The 13,848-nt window shown below is 41.1% G+C and overlaps 1 protein-coding gene across 7 annotated transcripts in view; it reads left to right on the forward strand.

Moving 5' to 3' along the window:
• Positions 1 to 13,848, forward strand: part of LOC144605393 (suppressor of tumorigenicity 7 protein homolog) — a 144,843-nt gene that overhangs the window by 79,559 nt on the left and 51,436 nt on the right. For all 7 annotated transcript variants that reach the window (XM_078420572.1, XM_078420573.1, XM_078420569.1 and 4 more), the window contains one exon: positions 209 to 311. In XM_078420572.1, the coding sequence (XP_078276698.1) occupies positions 209 to 311 (103 nt within the window). The remainder of the gene's footprint in view (positions 1 to 208; positions 312 to 13,848) is intronic.

Consider the following 13,848-nt stretch of genomic DNA (forward strand, 5'->3'; position numbering starts at 1 on the left):
GTAACTCAGGCAACATCTCTGGAAAGAAGGAATGGAATGGAATTTAATCAGGTCACTCTTCTATGCTTTATTTTTGAAAGAACCATGGATTTTCACATGTGAAGAGTGTACATAAGAATAGGATGTATATGATTGACGCATTTTCAATCATATGACTTCTGAATGTATTAACTTTACACTGACGTGCATTTTGCTTGGCTGACCATAGGTTTTCACCAGAGGCAGCCTCTCGGCGAGGACTCAGCACGGCAGAAATGAATGCTGTGGAAGCTATACACAGAGCAGTGGAGTTTAACCCACATGTGCCAAAGGTAAATACCAGTACCAATTGGTTCAATTTATTCAGATAACGCAAGTAGTGACACTCAGAGTCTGAATGTTGTGGGTCCAGGCTGCACTGTCGAGATTCAGTACTGCCCTGAAAATAGTGTATTTGTTTTAAAAAAGAGAAGTTACATGGGAGCCCCTGTTTTCGCATTCAGATAGAAACACCCTTTTGTTATTGTACTTTTAAAAGACAAGACTCTGTTTTGCTACTGCTTTCCTACCCCATCCAACACCACCAGTATAGATTGCTATTAATTATGCTGCTATTTATGGGACCTTTCTCTACATAAATTGATTGTTGCAAATCCTCAGGACACGAAGGGCAGCGTTAGCGCAAGTGCTTTCTTAATATTCAACTGTCGATTTGGTAAAAAAGGGTAACAGAGTTTTTCAAAATGGAATTGGATAGGCACTTGAGTGAAAATGACTTGCTGACTCTGAGCCAAATAATTTCCAACTGTGCTGTAATAGTTCTACAAAATGATTGCTCATCCTTATGTAGAATTCAACAGCTCCACAAGTATAAATGTCAAGTCTTCAGAGCATCTCTTCATTGCAATGTTGTTATAGATTTTTTGATCTATATATTTCCAAGTTAAAGTGACATATTGATTATTTTTTTCTGTTTTTCCTTTTCTCCTGGGATATGCAATGCAGTAAAAGATAATTTAAGTTTAATAATGGTTTGAAATTTCACAAACCAAAACCAAAAAATCATTAACTCGTATGGTACTTCACTTTAACATGACCCTTTGTTTGAGTCATAAATCCGACTCACACAAATGATTATTAATGAGAGCATTAATGTGCGAGTCTGTGGAGTGTACCCAAGGTAAAGGGGGTTATGCTAGCACTTCATGAATGATTCTTGACAACGGCTCATGCAGGCAATGTGTTGCTTTTTATTCCCAATCCTGCTTCTGCATTCTTTAAAACACAAAGCCTTAGGGAAAGAACAGGGTGTTTTCGAGCGAGGTTTTTACTGCAGATAGGAACAACATGTTCTGAGAGGGAGAAATGAAATGAAAAAAAATAGTCATTAATCAAAATTGTTATCCAATTAAATTCAAAATGTAAGTTAATTATGTGAGAACGAATTGGAATTTTAATCACATTTTGCTTTCACAATATCCAGATTAAAAATGTTTTTTTCAACGAATCAACATCTTGTGAATTGTTTTAATTTTTGATAGGATGTTGAAATGGTTGTAAAATCAGCTTCTAGTTCAACTTAATTACTTTTTTAGCATTTCCTTGTTGAGTTCCGAGGTAAGTGAAAGAACAAGGACAGTTTTGAACATCTTCTGGTGATTGAAATTTTAAAATTAAAACTTTTCTCATGTTTGCTGTTTCCTTCTCCCAACCCTTTTCACTGTCACTCTCCCTTACTTGAGCAATGTGTTTGAGTCAACTCTCCTAATATTTATCTGTGTTTGTCTGTAAATATTTCTACTTAATTGATCTGGAAAGCAGATTGTGATGTTTGCGTGCATAGAAGTAGCCCTACATAAATAAACCCCCCGAAATTTAGTTCGGTTTAGTTTATTGTCACGTGTACCAAGGTACAGTGAAAAGCTTTTTATTGCGTGCTATCCAGTCAGTGGAAAGACAATACATGATTACAATCGAGCGATTTACAGTGTATAGATACATGATAAGGGAATAACGTTTAGTGCAAGGTAAAGCCAGTAAAGTAGGATCAACGATAGTCCAAGAGTCTCCAATGAGGAAGATAGTAGATAGCAGACAAAGGAAAATTAATGGAATCAGAATTGTTTTTGTCAGACTAGAGTATTTTCATTAGCACTTCCCTGGGGTTGATACTAGGGCCTATGTTCATATAATAATGATCTGGCATTGGTACATGGGCCATAATTCCAAAGGTCGCAGATGGTATAAAATTTGGAAAAATAGTAAAACCAGGATGAGATATTTCCAACTTTTGGTAGAATTGTGACCTTCCATTTGTTAAATTCTCACTTTCCTGACTTACCAGGCTACTATTATACCAAAATCAAAATGCACTGTGCCACCCTCCCCAGACCACTGCAAACCTCAGTTAAGCCAAGCTTGTGAACATCTTATAAATATCTCCATGTTTATATATATTATCTGATTTTTGTTGTTGTAAATATTCCACTGCGCAATTTATTTGCTAATTTTAATTGATTATATTAGATAGACATAATGGAGTGAACCCAATCACACAATAACTGAGTGTTATCCACTGCGATGTGTGCAAATATTATATGTATAAGAATTCCATTGTTCCAGCATATGGTAATTAAACACTCTTGACTTCTGATTCTCAATGTGCACTTTCCCACGGGATTACACGATTAGATGAGTTCCTCTCCCTGGAATATTTTCCTATGCAACTCATCTTTGGTCATTTTTGAGTTTGATAGCTCCCATGTTTCAGACTGTTTTTAAGGGATTTTAAAATTCCCATGTTGTTTCTGACTGAAGACCCACACCTGATATTCCTGTATCTGACCTCACTTTTCAGTCTGCCCCAAGTGAAACTGGTGAACTTGCACCTGCTTCGTATGCGTGATCAACATTACAAAGGTATTTCAACATTAGGCAGTTTTCAAAGACTTTGCTTTGCAAAATTAGTCAGAGTATGGATTGAATCAAGTTCTTGCAGCAGAACAAATGGGTAGTGTTTAGACTTATTTAACCCCAAAGAAAACTCTGCACTCTCTGCCAAGAAATATCATTTGTTTTGATTCGTAACCCTGAAACCATTGCTAACTTTTGCCTGAAGGAGTAATATTCATGGCACTGGGCCATGTTGGTACATTGTGGGAACAAGGGCCTGAATAGTACAGTACTTTCACATAAATTACGATGGGAGAACTAATGCGATGAGATAAAATAACCAAAGGTTTTTTTTTTGTGTGTTGAGCTGGCTGAAGTATTTACTTAGTGTTAACATGGCAAAGAAAAACAACCTCCATCTCTGTGTTGATTTCAGCTTTTCCATCTTATTTTCAAATCACTTCATAAACTTGGTATACATTTTCCCAGTGTGTAATCCAGTCGATAACATCCTCTATTCAAATTCTGGATACTGCATTGTCTTCTTACCCTTGAAAGCGATTGGCCCAGATAGACTTCCTAGATGGGGGTTACCAAAAATTATGTTCCACTCAACTGACCAGAATCTTCACTGACATGTACAACTTCTCACTTCAACAGTCTACTTACCCACCTTTTTTCCCAAGAAAGCCTCCAATACTTCAGTCCCCAAGAAACATAAAGTGATATGTCTCCTTGGTTCTGTCTTCACTAAGGAAGACGCAAAGAATCTCTCAGATGTACTAGGGGACAGAGGACCTAGTGTGACGGAGGAACTGAAGAAAATTCACATTAGGCAGGAAATGGCGTTGGGTAGACTGATGGGACTGATAAATCCCCAGGGCCTGATGGTTTGCGTCCCAGGGTACTCAAGGAGGTGGCTCTAGAAATCGTGGACGCATTGGTGATAATTTTCCAGTGTTCCATAGATTCAGGATCAGTTCCTGTGGATTGGAGGGTAGCTAATGTTATCCCACTTTTCAAGAAAGGAGGGAGAGAGAAAGCAGGGAATTATAGACATCGGTGGTGGGGGAAATGCTGGAGTCGATTATTAAAGATGTAATAACAGTGCATTTGGATAGCAGTAACAGCAAGTCAGCATGGATTTATGAAGGGGAAATCCTGCTTGACAAATCTCAATTTTTGGGGGAATGTTACAAGTAAAATGGACAAGGGAGAGTCAGTGGATGTCGTGTACGTGGACTTTCAGAAAGCCTTTGATAAAGTCCCACACAGGGGATAAGTGAGCAAAATTAGAACACATGGTATTGGGGGTAGGGTATTGTCATGGAGAGAAAATTGGTTGGCAGACAGGAAACAAAGAGTAAGGATTAACGGGTCCCTTTCAGAATGGCAGGCAGTGACTAGTGGGGTGCCGCAAGGCTCGGTGCTGGGACCATAGCTATTTACAATATACATTAATGACTTAGATAAAGATATTAAAAGTTACATTAGCAAATTTGCAGATGACAGAAAGCTGGGTGGCAGTGTGAACTGTGAAGAGGATGCTATGAGGATGCAGGGTGACTTGGATAGGTTGGGTGAGTGGGCAGATGCATGGCAGATGCAGTATAATGTGGATAAATGTGAGGTTATTCACTTTGGTGACAAGAACAGGAAGGCAGATTATTATCTGAATGGTGTCAGGTTAGGAAAAGGGGAAGTACAACGAGACCTGGGTATCCTTGTACATCAGTCATTGAAAGTAAGCATGCAGGTACAGCAGGCAGTGAAGAAGGCTAATGGCATGTTGGCCTTCATAACGAGAGGAGTTGAGTATAGGAGCAAAGAGGTCCTGCAGTTGTACAGGGCCTTGGTGAGACAACACCTGGAGTATTGTGTGCAGTTTTGGTATCCTAATTTGAGGAAGGACATTCTTGCTATTGAGGGAGTGCAGCTTAGGTTCACGAGGTTAATTCTCGGGATGGCGGGACTGTCATGTGATGTAAGAATAGAGCTTGTATTTACTGGAATTTAGAAGGATGAGAGGGGATCTTATAGAAACATATAAAATTATTAAGGCATTGGGCACGCTCGCTGCAGGAAGCATGTTCCCGATGTTAGGGGAGTCCAGAACCAGGGGCCACAGTTTAAGAAGAAGCGGTAGGCCATTTAGAATTGAGATGAGGAAAACTTTTTCACACAGAGAATTGTGAATTTGTGGAATTCTCTGCAACAGAAGGCAGTGGAGGCCGATTCACTGGATGCATTCAAAAGAGAGTTAGATAGAGTTCTTAGGGCTAGCGGAATCAAGGGGAGAAGGCAGGAAAGTGGTACTGATTGTGGATGATCAGCCATGATCACATTGAATGGCAGTGCTGGCTCGAAGGGCCGAGTGGCCTCCTCCTGCACCTATTGTCTATGTATCTATGTCTCGATGACTATCACCGAGTAGTTCTAACATTGACCATAATGAAGTGCTTTGAAAGATTGGAAATGGTCCTTATCTGCAGCAATCTTCTGGAAAATCTAAACCCCTTGTAATTTGCAAGGTCGGTTTCCTCCCATACTCCAAAGACATGCAGGTTTGTAGGTTAATTGGTTTTGGTAAAAATTGTAAATTGTCCTGAGTGTGTGTAGGATAGCGTTAGTTTGCGGGGATTGCTAGTCGGTGCGGACTCGGTGGGCCTAAGGGTCTGTTACTGCGCTGCATCTCTAAACTAAACTAAACTGTTGCTCCTCAGGGATGTGTGTTCAGTCCTCTGCTCTGCTCCCTATATACCTGTAACTTTGTGGTCGAGTACAACACCAATTGATCTTAAAGTTTGCTAATGCTACTACTGTTGTCAGCCCGATCATCAACAGCAATGCTCGAAGCTCAGTAAAGTGATCGGGAACTATGTGTTATGATGTCTGAACAACCTAGCCCATAATGTCATCAAGACAAAAGAATTGGGATTGACCCAAGGAAGCAAGGTATGAACACAATCCTCTCCTCATCAACTCTGCTGTAAACTTGGCTGATAGCTTGAAGTTCCTCGGTATCCATATTATCAACAATCTAACCTGGTCCTTTCACACTGATGTGGTGATCAAAAAATTGCACCAGCACAATTGCTTTCTTTGTCCATGAGGATTCTCTCAAACTTCCACAGATGCGCTACAGCAAGTATTTTGATAAATTACATCTCAGCCTGGTATAGGGGATACTCTGCTCTTGTCCAACTGAACCTGCAGAGAGAGGTGAACACTGCCCAGTCCATCACAGGCTTCCATCATTTCTTCCTTCTGACCTAATATGAAAAAGGGTTCTGACCTGAAGGGGTCTGTCCATTTACTTTCACAGATGCTGCCTGACCCCCTACGTTCCTCCGACACTTTGTTTTTAGTTCAAGATTCCAGCATCTGCTGTCTTTTGCGTTTCCATTTTCACAGTGTGTTGCATCAAGAACACTGGAAGTATCATCAAGGATACCTGCCACTCCTTTGGTTTGTACTACCTTCTGGGAGAAGGGACCACAGGAGCTTGAAAGCTCAGACTTCCAGAATTAAGAATGTGTTCTTCAATGTGGCTTTCAGACTCCTGACTCAATCAATTCTTTCACATCCCTTTCCTGGAAGTGCTGCCACCTACCCTTATTCTAAACTCTGCCTCATTTGGATATTCTGCATTGCACTTCAATATATTTTTTACACTACTTCATATTGCACGACAATCTTCAAACAATTCTGTTGTTTGTTTTTAGCGCATCTATTATTACCGTATACCGTTAGTTATGTTAGTTTGGCTAATTTATTGTTACGTGTACAGCGATACAGTGAAATGCTTGTTCTGCATGCTATCCAGTCAAATCGTACCGTGCATTTGTACAAATTGATCCCTTCTGGATAGCATGCAGAGGGTCACCATGTCCCGGCTCCATTTTGCAGCTTCCCGGTCTCTGAAAAGTCTGACTTTTTATGCTATGGACTTTGTGATCAAGGAATTTCATTGCACCCAGTGTATATGGATGATAAATTAATCTGAATCTGAAGTAACAGTTGTTTGCTACCTTTAATTTAATAGCACAATTTTTATGTTAATGTGCACCATTGGAGGCTGATCTTTTCAGATATTCCACTCCTGCTCTAAGACACTTCCTCACCTACATCTTACTACATTTCTCTGCTCATCGATATCATAAGGAAGATAATCAGCCCACCAACAGACAATTCTCCCAACAGAGAAATCCCTTCAGTGCCATCCCCATCCTTTCATTTCTCTGTACCCCCTGCAACTCACTCTCTCTGATATCCTCATCAAATCCTTTGATTCTTTTGCGCCTCAACTATGCTAATTTACAACAGTTAATTAACAAACCAGTGAGTAGGATGCACAAGGAAACCGGAACAGCCCAGTGAAAAGTGATGTGGTCACGGAGAGACCATGGACACTCCACACTAATAGTACCCCAAGCTGGTCTCAAACCTGGGTGAAGCTGTACCACGGACTGCTGCAGAACACACCAATAGACAATAGACAATAGGTGCAGGAGGAGGCCATTCGGCCCTTCGAGCCAGCACCATCATTCAATGTGATCATGGTTGATCATTCTCAATCAGTACCCCGTTCCTGCCTTCTCCCCATACCCCCTGACTCCGCTATCCTTAAGAGCTCTATCAAGCTCTCTCGTGAATGCGTTCAGAGAATTGGCCTCCACTGCCTTCAGAGGCAGAGAATTCCACAGATTCACAACTCTCTGACTGAAATCTCTGACTCTCTTTTACTACGTTGTCGCCCGTATTTACCCCTGCTCTTCTTGACTCGGTCACAGTGCTTCATGTAAAGTGACCTCACTTAATGTGGCTTTAGAATCAGACTAGGAATCTTCTTGAACTGTGTAGCTCTTTGACAATTATCAGTTCGCCTTGATACTATGTTTTTAAATAGCCTTTTGTGGGAACTTTGACTCTATGGGTACAATCGCCGAATCAGAGAACTGCAAAGCTAGAGGTGAAGGTCATTGTGCCTTCGGTACTGACCTGGTACTGCTCCCGCAGCTCAATAATGTGGGGTCGCGGGGAACCTGTTCATCTCTTTCAGTTTACATAGATTATTTACATAGCTTATTGTTCACCTATAGCTTACTTTAGGCTTACCTATTTTATTCACAAAAGGACTTATCCAGGTTTCTTTTCTTCCCCTCTCCCCCTCCCCCCCCTAATCACTCTGAAGAAGGGTCTCGACTTGAAACGTCGCCTGTCCATGCCCTCCAGAGATGCTGCCTGACCCACTGAGTTAATTCAGCACCTTGTGTCCTTTTGTGCATCAACCAGCATCTGACTCCTTTGTTTCCACACCTATTTTGTTTCCTTGACCGTTAATATGCTAGACCTACTAAAAATATCAATCTCAGTTTGGAATTCCTCTAATAACCCTCCGGCCTTAATAACATTTTAGGGTGAAGTGTGGGGGCTGGGTGGTTGAAAAGCTCTAGAATTCCTCTATCCTGTATATAAAGAAGTGTTTACCGACATCACCTCCAAATCCTTTAATCACTTTACATTTCTCAGTTGATCCGCCTTTCATCCTGGAATTGAGACATGAAAGGGAATACAAACTGAGATAATCAAGATTATTTAAAATAAATTAAAATATACATTGATATTTGTAATGTGTAGTTCCAAGCAGGAAATAAGTTTTGGAAGGAAACGCTGCTGTGCAAAATCTCTTCCATCATTTAGCAATATGGCAGACGGTTTCTGTGAGGACCAGCAGATGTCAGCTTTGAGCTATTTGTCTAATCTAAAACTCCATGGTATTAATTGTCCTGGCCTGCATTGCTTGGATCTTTACTCTGTTGGTGGGAAAAAGTCATGTCAAGATTAATGAAAAACGTTTATCTATTGTGATGCATTCTGGAACTTTTACCTTGCTTTGGAAAAAAAGTAGAAATGCTTGTGTGTGGGATTTTTTGAAAAGTTCTGCTCAGTCAGACCTATGTGGGTGAATTTAAGAGAACCCAGCATTCAAAGAGTGAAGGAGGAGGATTTTTTTTAAGGTAAAGATTTTAATTGTAAATCATAATTCCTTGCTTTGGTTATTTTCATTTTCAACATAACCTCGTGCTCATCTTGGTCATATGTCATCAGCACTAGAACAGGCCCTTTGGCCCACCCTGTAGATGCTGACCTTCGAGTACCTATCCATATTAATTCCATTTACCACCACTTGCTCTTATAGCCTGCAATGCCTTGGTAATGCAGATGCTTCTTAAACTTTGTGTGCGTCTCTGCCTCCACTAATCCATCGGGCAGGGCAGCACATTCCACCGTAACTTGTGCCCTTTGGTCGTAAGTATATCTGTCATCGGGAAAAGTTTCTGCTCTGTGACTCTTTTTATAATTTTGGATCCCTCTATCAGGTGCTCCTCAACTAAAATACTAACCCTCCCATCCATTCTTTCCTCATAACTAAACCTTTCCATGCCAAACAACGTCCTGGTGAATCTAAGATAGACACAAAATGCTGGAGTAACTCAGCAGGACAGGCAGCATCTCTGGAGAGAAGGAATGGATGACGTTTTGGGTCAAGACCATTCCTTCTCTCCAGAGATGCTGCCTGTCCTGCTGAGTTATCCCAGCATTTTGTGTGTATCGTCGATTTAAACCAGCATCTGCAGTTCTTTCCTACATATCCTGGTGAATCTCTTCTACATATTTTTCAAAAAGAACGCATCCTTCCGTACATCATATAGCTGTGGCCTAAGCAATGTTTTATCAAGTTGTGCCAATGCCTCCCTGCCTTTATTTCCTTCCCCTTAACAATGAAAGCAAGCATCCCTGTGCCCTGTCTATCTGTGCTGCCACTTCAGGCATTTGGCCATGTACAACAAGGTCTATTTGTTCTTCAATGCTGCGATGTGCCCTATCATTGATGGTGCATGTCCTACCCTTATTTGACCCTTGAAATGCAGGACAGATAGAATTGCGAAACAACGGTAAGCATCAGGAGTTTGGCTTCTTAAGTCAGGATTTGGGCTGACTAAGAAAATTTGTTCAGAACCTTTTTTTGGAGAGCTTCCACAAGATAAGAACATAGCGTTACATTAATTTAACATGTCTCAATGCAGACCTTGAGAAAACAAATTGTCTGAAAGTATTTTTTAATTGTAGTTTTTGTGAAAGTACTTTTATTTGTAAGGCGTGTATGCACGAAATGCAATTTACCTTAGCTGGTGGGTCTAGGTTTATGATGAGACATCCCCAATGCACGAAGTGAGTAGAAAGTGAACTCTCTATGAACCAGTTTTAAATTTCTTGTTATAACTTCAACCTGTTTTCCATAAAATTGCATCTGCATGTTAAAAATCCATTCTGAAAACAGAATTTATAGAAAAAATAATTATTCATAGCAGCATTATTGGCGTTATGTATAAATGCTCAAAATACACTTTCCTGAGGGAAATTGTGTACAGTAATGGGGTACATGGGAATGATTACTGCCGCGTAATCTAATCAAGCCGTTCCAATTCTGTCATGAACGGCCACTTGATCCCTTCCGCTGGATTATTGGCCTGAAGTTGGTCTGTCATATCTTTTGTTGTTTATTACGTGTTGTTTTAATTCTGCTTTTTTTTAAAACTTGGCGGCAGTAGCTCATTAGAGTGGACGCCAGCTGTCAGTACATGGAATGGGCTCAGCCGCAATGTTGGCACTGAATCAAAAACAAGCTCATTTAGACTGCAGTGGAGGAAAGTTTGGGCAACAGAAAGATATACTGGCGAAGTGCAAATTATTTTTCTTGTTCTGTCGTGAGGATGAAATGCCAAGCTCATTTATATATAGCATCCAGTTGAAGTTTTAAGCAGATTAGATGCTATTGTTATTTTATAGGAGAGAAAGAGTGCTAATTGCATCTTAATTGAACAAATCGGACCCAAGTCATCAGTGTTTCATGTAATGTGAGAGTCCACGTGTCCCCTTTGAAACCAATGGGGTTGAGATGCAGGTTCACTTGGACTTTAAAAAGGGGTAAATTTAGCACAGAAGATGTATCTTGCTGAGTAATGTTTCCAGCTGCAGAATAAAGCAAAGGTTCATTGTGTGAAAGCTGTTTTTTTCCATTGCTATAAACTGATGTTGCTTCTAAGGTTATTTCATTAAATAATTGAAGTGCTTTTCCCTGTAGAGTATGTTGTACATGTTTTTATGGATGATTACAGGGCTTGCAGTACTGCATTGCCCCCTCACTCCCCTCCCCGTGGGAAAAGTAGATAAATGTTCACAATTCAAAGAAGATATAGGCTTCTTAGGATCGGTTTTGAATTTCACGAGGAATAAAGTAAAATGGGAATTGTTGAACTGAATGGTCTCCTTCATCTATGAATTTCTGTGATTTAACGTTCTTTTGGGAGTTCTCTTTACAGTCACTCAGACTACAAATCCATCAAATCAGCCTTATTCAACTGAATGTGGGCAGTTAGAATATCGACATCTTTTTTGAGGCACCATTTTGCACTGAAAGCAGACACAAGATGCTGAATTAACTCAGCGGGTCAGGCAGCATCTCTGGAGAAAAGGTCGTTTCAGGTGACGTTTCAGGTCGCGACCCTTCCTCACACTGAGAGTCAGGGGAGAGGGAAACGAGAGATGTGAAAATGTACAGAGAACAACTGAATGAAAGGTCTGCAAAAGGACAAATGAAAACCGTCAACGATGATCAAGGAAAGGTGGAGCCCACAATGGTCCATTGTTGGCGGTGGAGAAGATGATAATGAGTGATGCAAACAGTGAAACTAAGCAGGAAACTAGTAGGATGACTAAAGTGGGGGAGGGATGGAGAAACCAAGGGTTACAAAGTTAGAGAAATCGATATTCATACCACTGGGGTGCAAGCAACCCAAACAAAATATGAAGTGCTGTTCCTCCAATTTTCATTTAGCCTCACTGACAGTGGAGGAGAACCAGGACAGAAAGGTCAGTATGGGATTGAGAAGTGGAGTTCAAGTGTTTGGCAACTGGGAGATTGTGTAAGCCTAGACGGACTGAGTGAAGGTGTTCAGTGAAATGAATGCCCAGTCTACTCTTGGTCTCTCCGATACATAGGAGTCCATGCCTGGAATAGCAGACACTGTAGGTGAGGTTGGAGGAGGTGAAACGTAACTTCTGCCTCATCTGAAAGGACTGTCGGGGTCCTTGGACAGTGTGGAGGGAGGAGTCATTGGGACAGGTGTTGCATCTCCTGCGGTTGCAAGGCAAAGTACCTCGGGAGGGGGTTGTTTGTGTGGGAAGGGACGAGTTAACCAGGGAGTTGCGGACGGAACGGTCTCAGCTGAAAGTGAAAAGGAGTGGAGATGGGAAGCTGGGAAGTGAAAATGTCAGAGGATTGTGTGCTGTATGTGACAGATGAAGGGGTGAAAGGTGTGAACTAGGGGGACTCTGTCCCTGTCCTGACTGAGGTGAGGGGCCACGAGCCATCAAACATTCCTTACACGTTAACACACTCATCCCAGGGATGATTCTCGTAAACCTCCTCTCAAACCTCTCCCGTGCTAGCACATCCTTCCTCAGATATGGGGCCCAAAACTGCTCACAATATTCCACATGGGGCCTGATCAGTATAAAGCCTCAGTATTACACCCTTGCTTTTATATTCTATTCCCCTAAAAATCAATGCCAGCATTACCGTTATCTTCATCACCCCCAACACAATCCGCAAATTAACCTTTTGGGAATCCTGCACCGGCACTCCTAAGCTTCTTTCTCCCTCTGATTTCTGAATCCTCTCTCCAATTAGAAAATAGTGTATGCATTTATTCCTTCCAGTAAAGTGCATTACCATACACTTTGCAACGCTGTTTTCCATTTGCCACTCCTTTGCCTACTCTCCCTGTCCAAGTCCTTCTGCAGACTCCCTGCTTCCTCTACGCTATCCACCCCTTCACATATCACCCACAAACCTGGCCACAAAGCCATCAATTCCATCATCCAGATCATTAACGTATAAAAGTAGCGCACCCAACACCAACCCCTGCGGAACACCACTAGTCACCGGCAGCCAACCAGAAAAGCCTCCCTTTATTCCCACTCTTTGCCTTCTGCCAGGCAGCCAATTTTCTGTTCATACTAGTACCTTTCCTGTAATACCATGGGTTCCAAACTTGTTTAGCAGCCTCAAATGTGGCACTTTATCAAAGGCCTTCTGAAAATCAAGTGAACAACATCTACTAACTTTACTTTGTCAATCCTTGTATTGGTTTATTATTGTCACATGTACCGAGATGCAGTTATCCAGTCAAATCATGCTATCTATATGTGCAATCAAGCCATGTTCAAAGAGCAAAATACTAGAGTGCAGTAAAAACAGCATTATTGCTTTATAGTTACAGAGAAAAAGTCCAATGAGTCGTAAGGAGTTGGGAAGGAGCTGTTCCTGAATCTGGATAATGTGAAGCTTCAATGGGATGGATAGATAGAATGAGTGGTCAAGAACTTGGCAAATGGTGTTGAATGTTTGAGGTCATGCAATTGGAAAAGGAATTGAAAAGCAGATTATTATCTGCAGTGCACTCCATAATGTTTGGGACAAAGACCCATCATTTATTTATTTGCCTCTGTACTCCACAATTTGAGATTTGTAATAGAAAAAAATCACATGTGGTTAAAGTGCACAATGACAGATTTTATTAAAGGGTATTTTTTATACATTCTGGTTTCACCATGTAGAAATTACAGCTGTGTTTATACATAGTTCCCCCATTTCAGGGCACCATAATGTTTGGGACACATGGTTTCACAGGTGTTTGTAATTGCTCAGGTGTGTTTAATTGCCTCCTTAATGCAGGTATAAGAAAGCTCTCAGCACCCAGTCTTTCCTCCAGTCTTTCCATCATCTTTGGAAACATTTATTGCTGTTTATCAACATGAGGGCCAAAGTTGTGCCAATGAAAGTCAAAGAAGCCATTATGAGACTGAGAAACAAGAATAAAACTTAGAGACATCAGCCAAACCTTAGGC

Source organism: Rhinoraja longicauda, chromosome 24, assembly GCF_053455715.1.
Source record: "Rhinoraja longicauda isolate Sanriku21f chromosome 24, sRhiLon1.1, whole genome shotgun sequence".
NCBI classification, from domain to species: domain Eukaryota; kingdom Metazoa; phylum Chordata; class Chondrichthyes; order Rajiformes; family Arhynchobatidae; genus Rhinoraja; species Rhinoraja longicauda.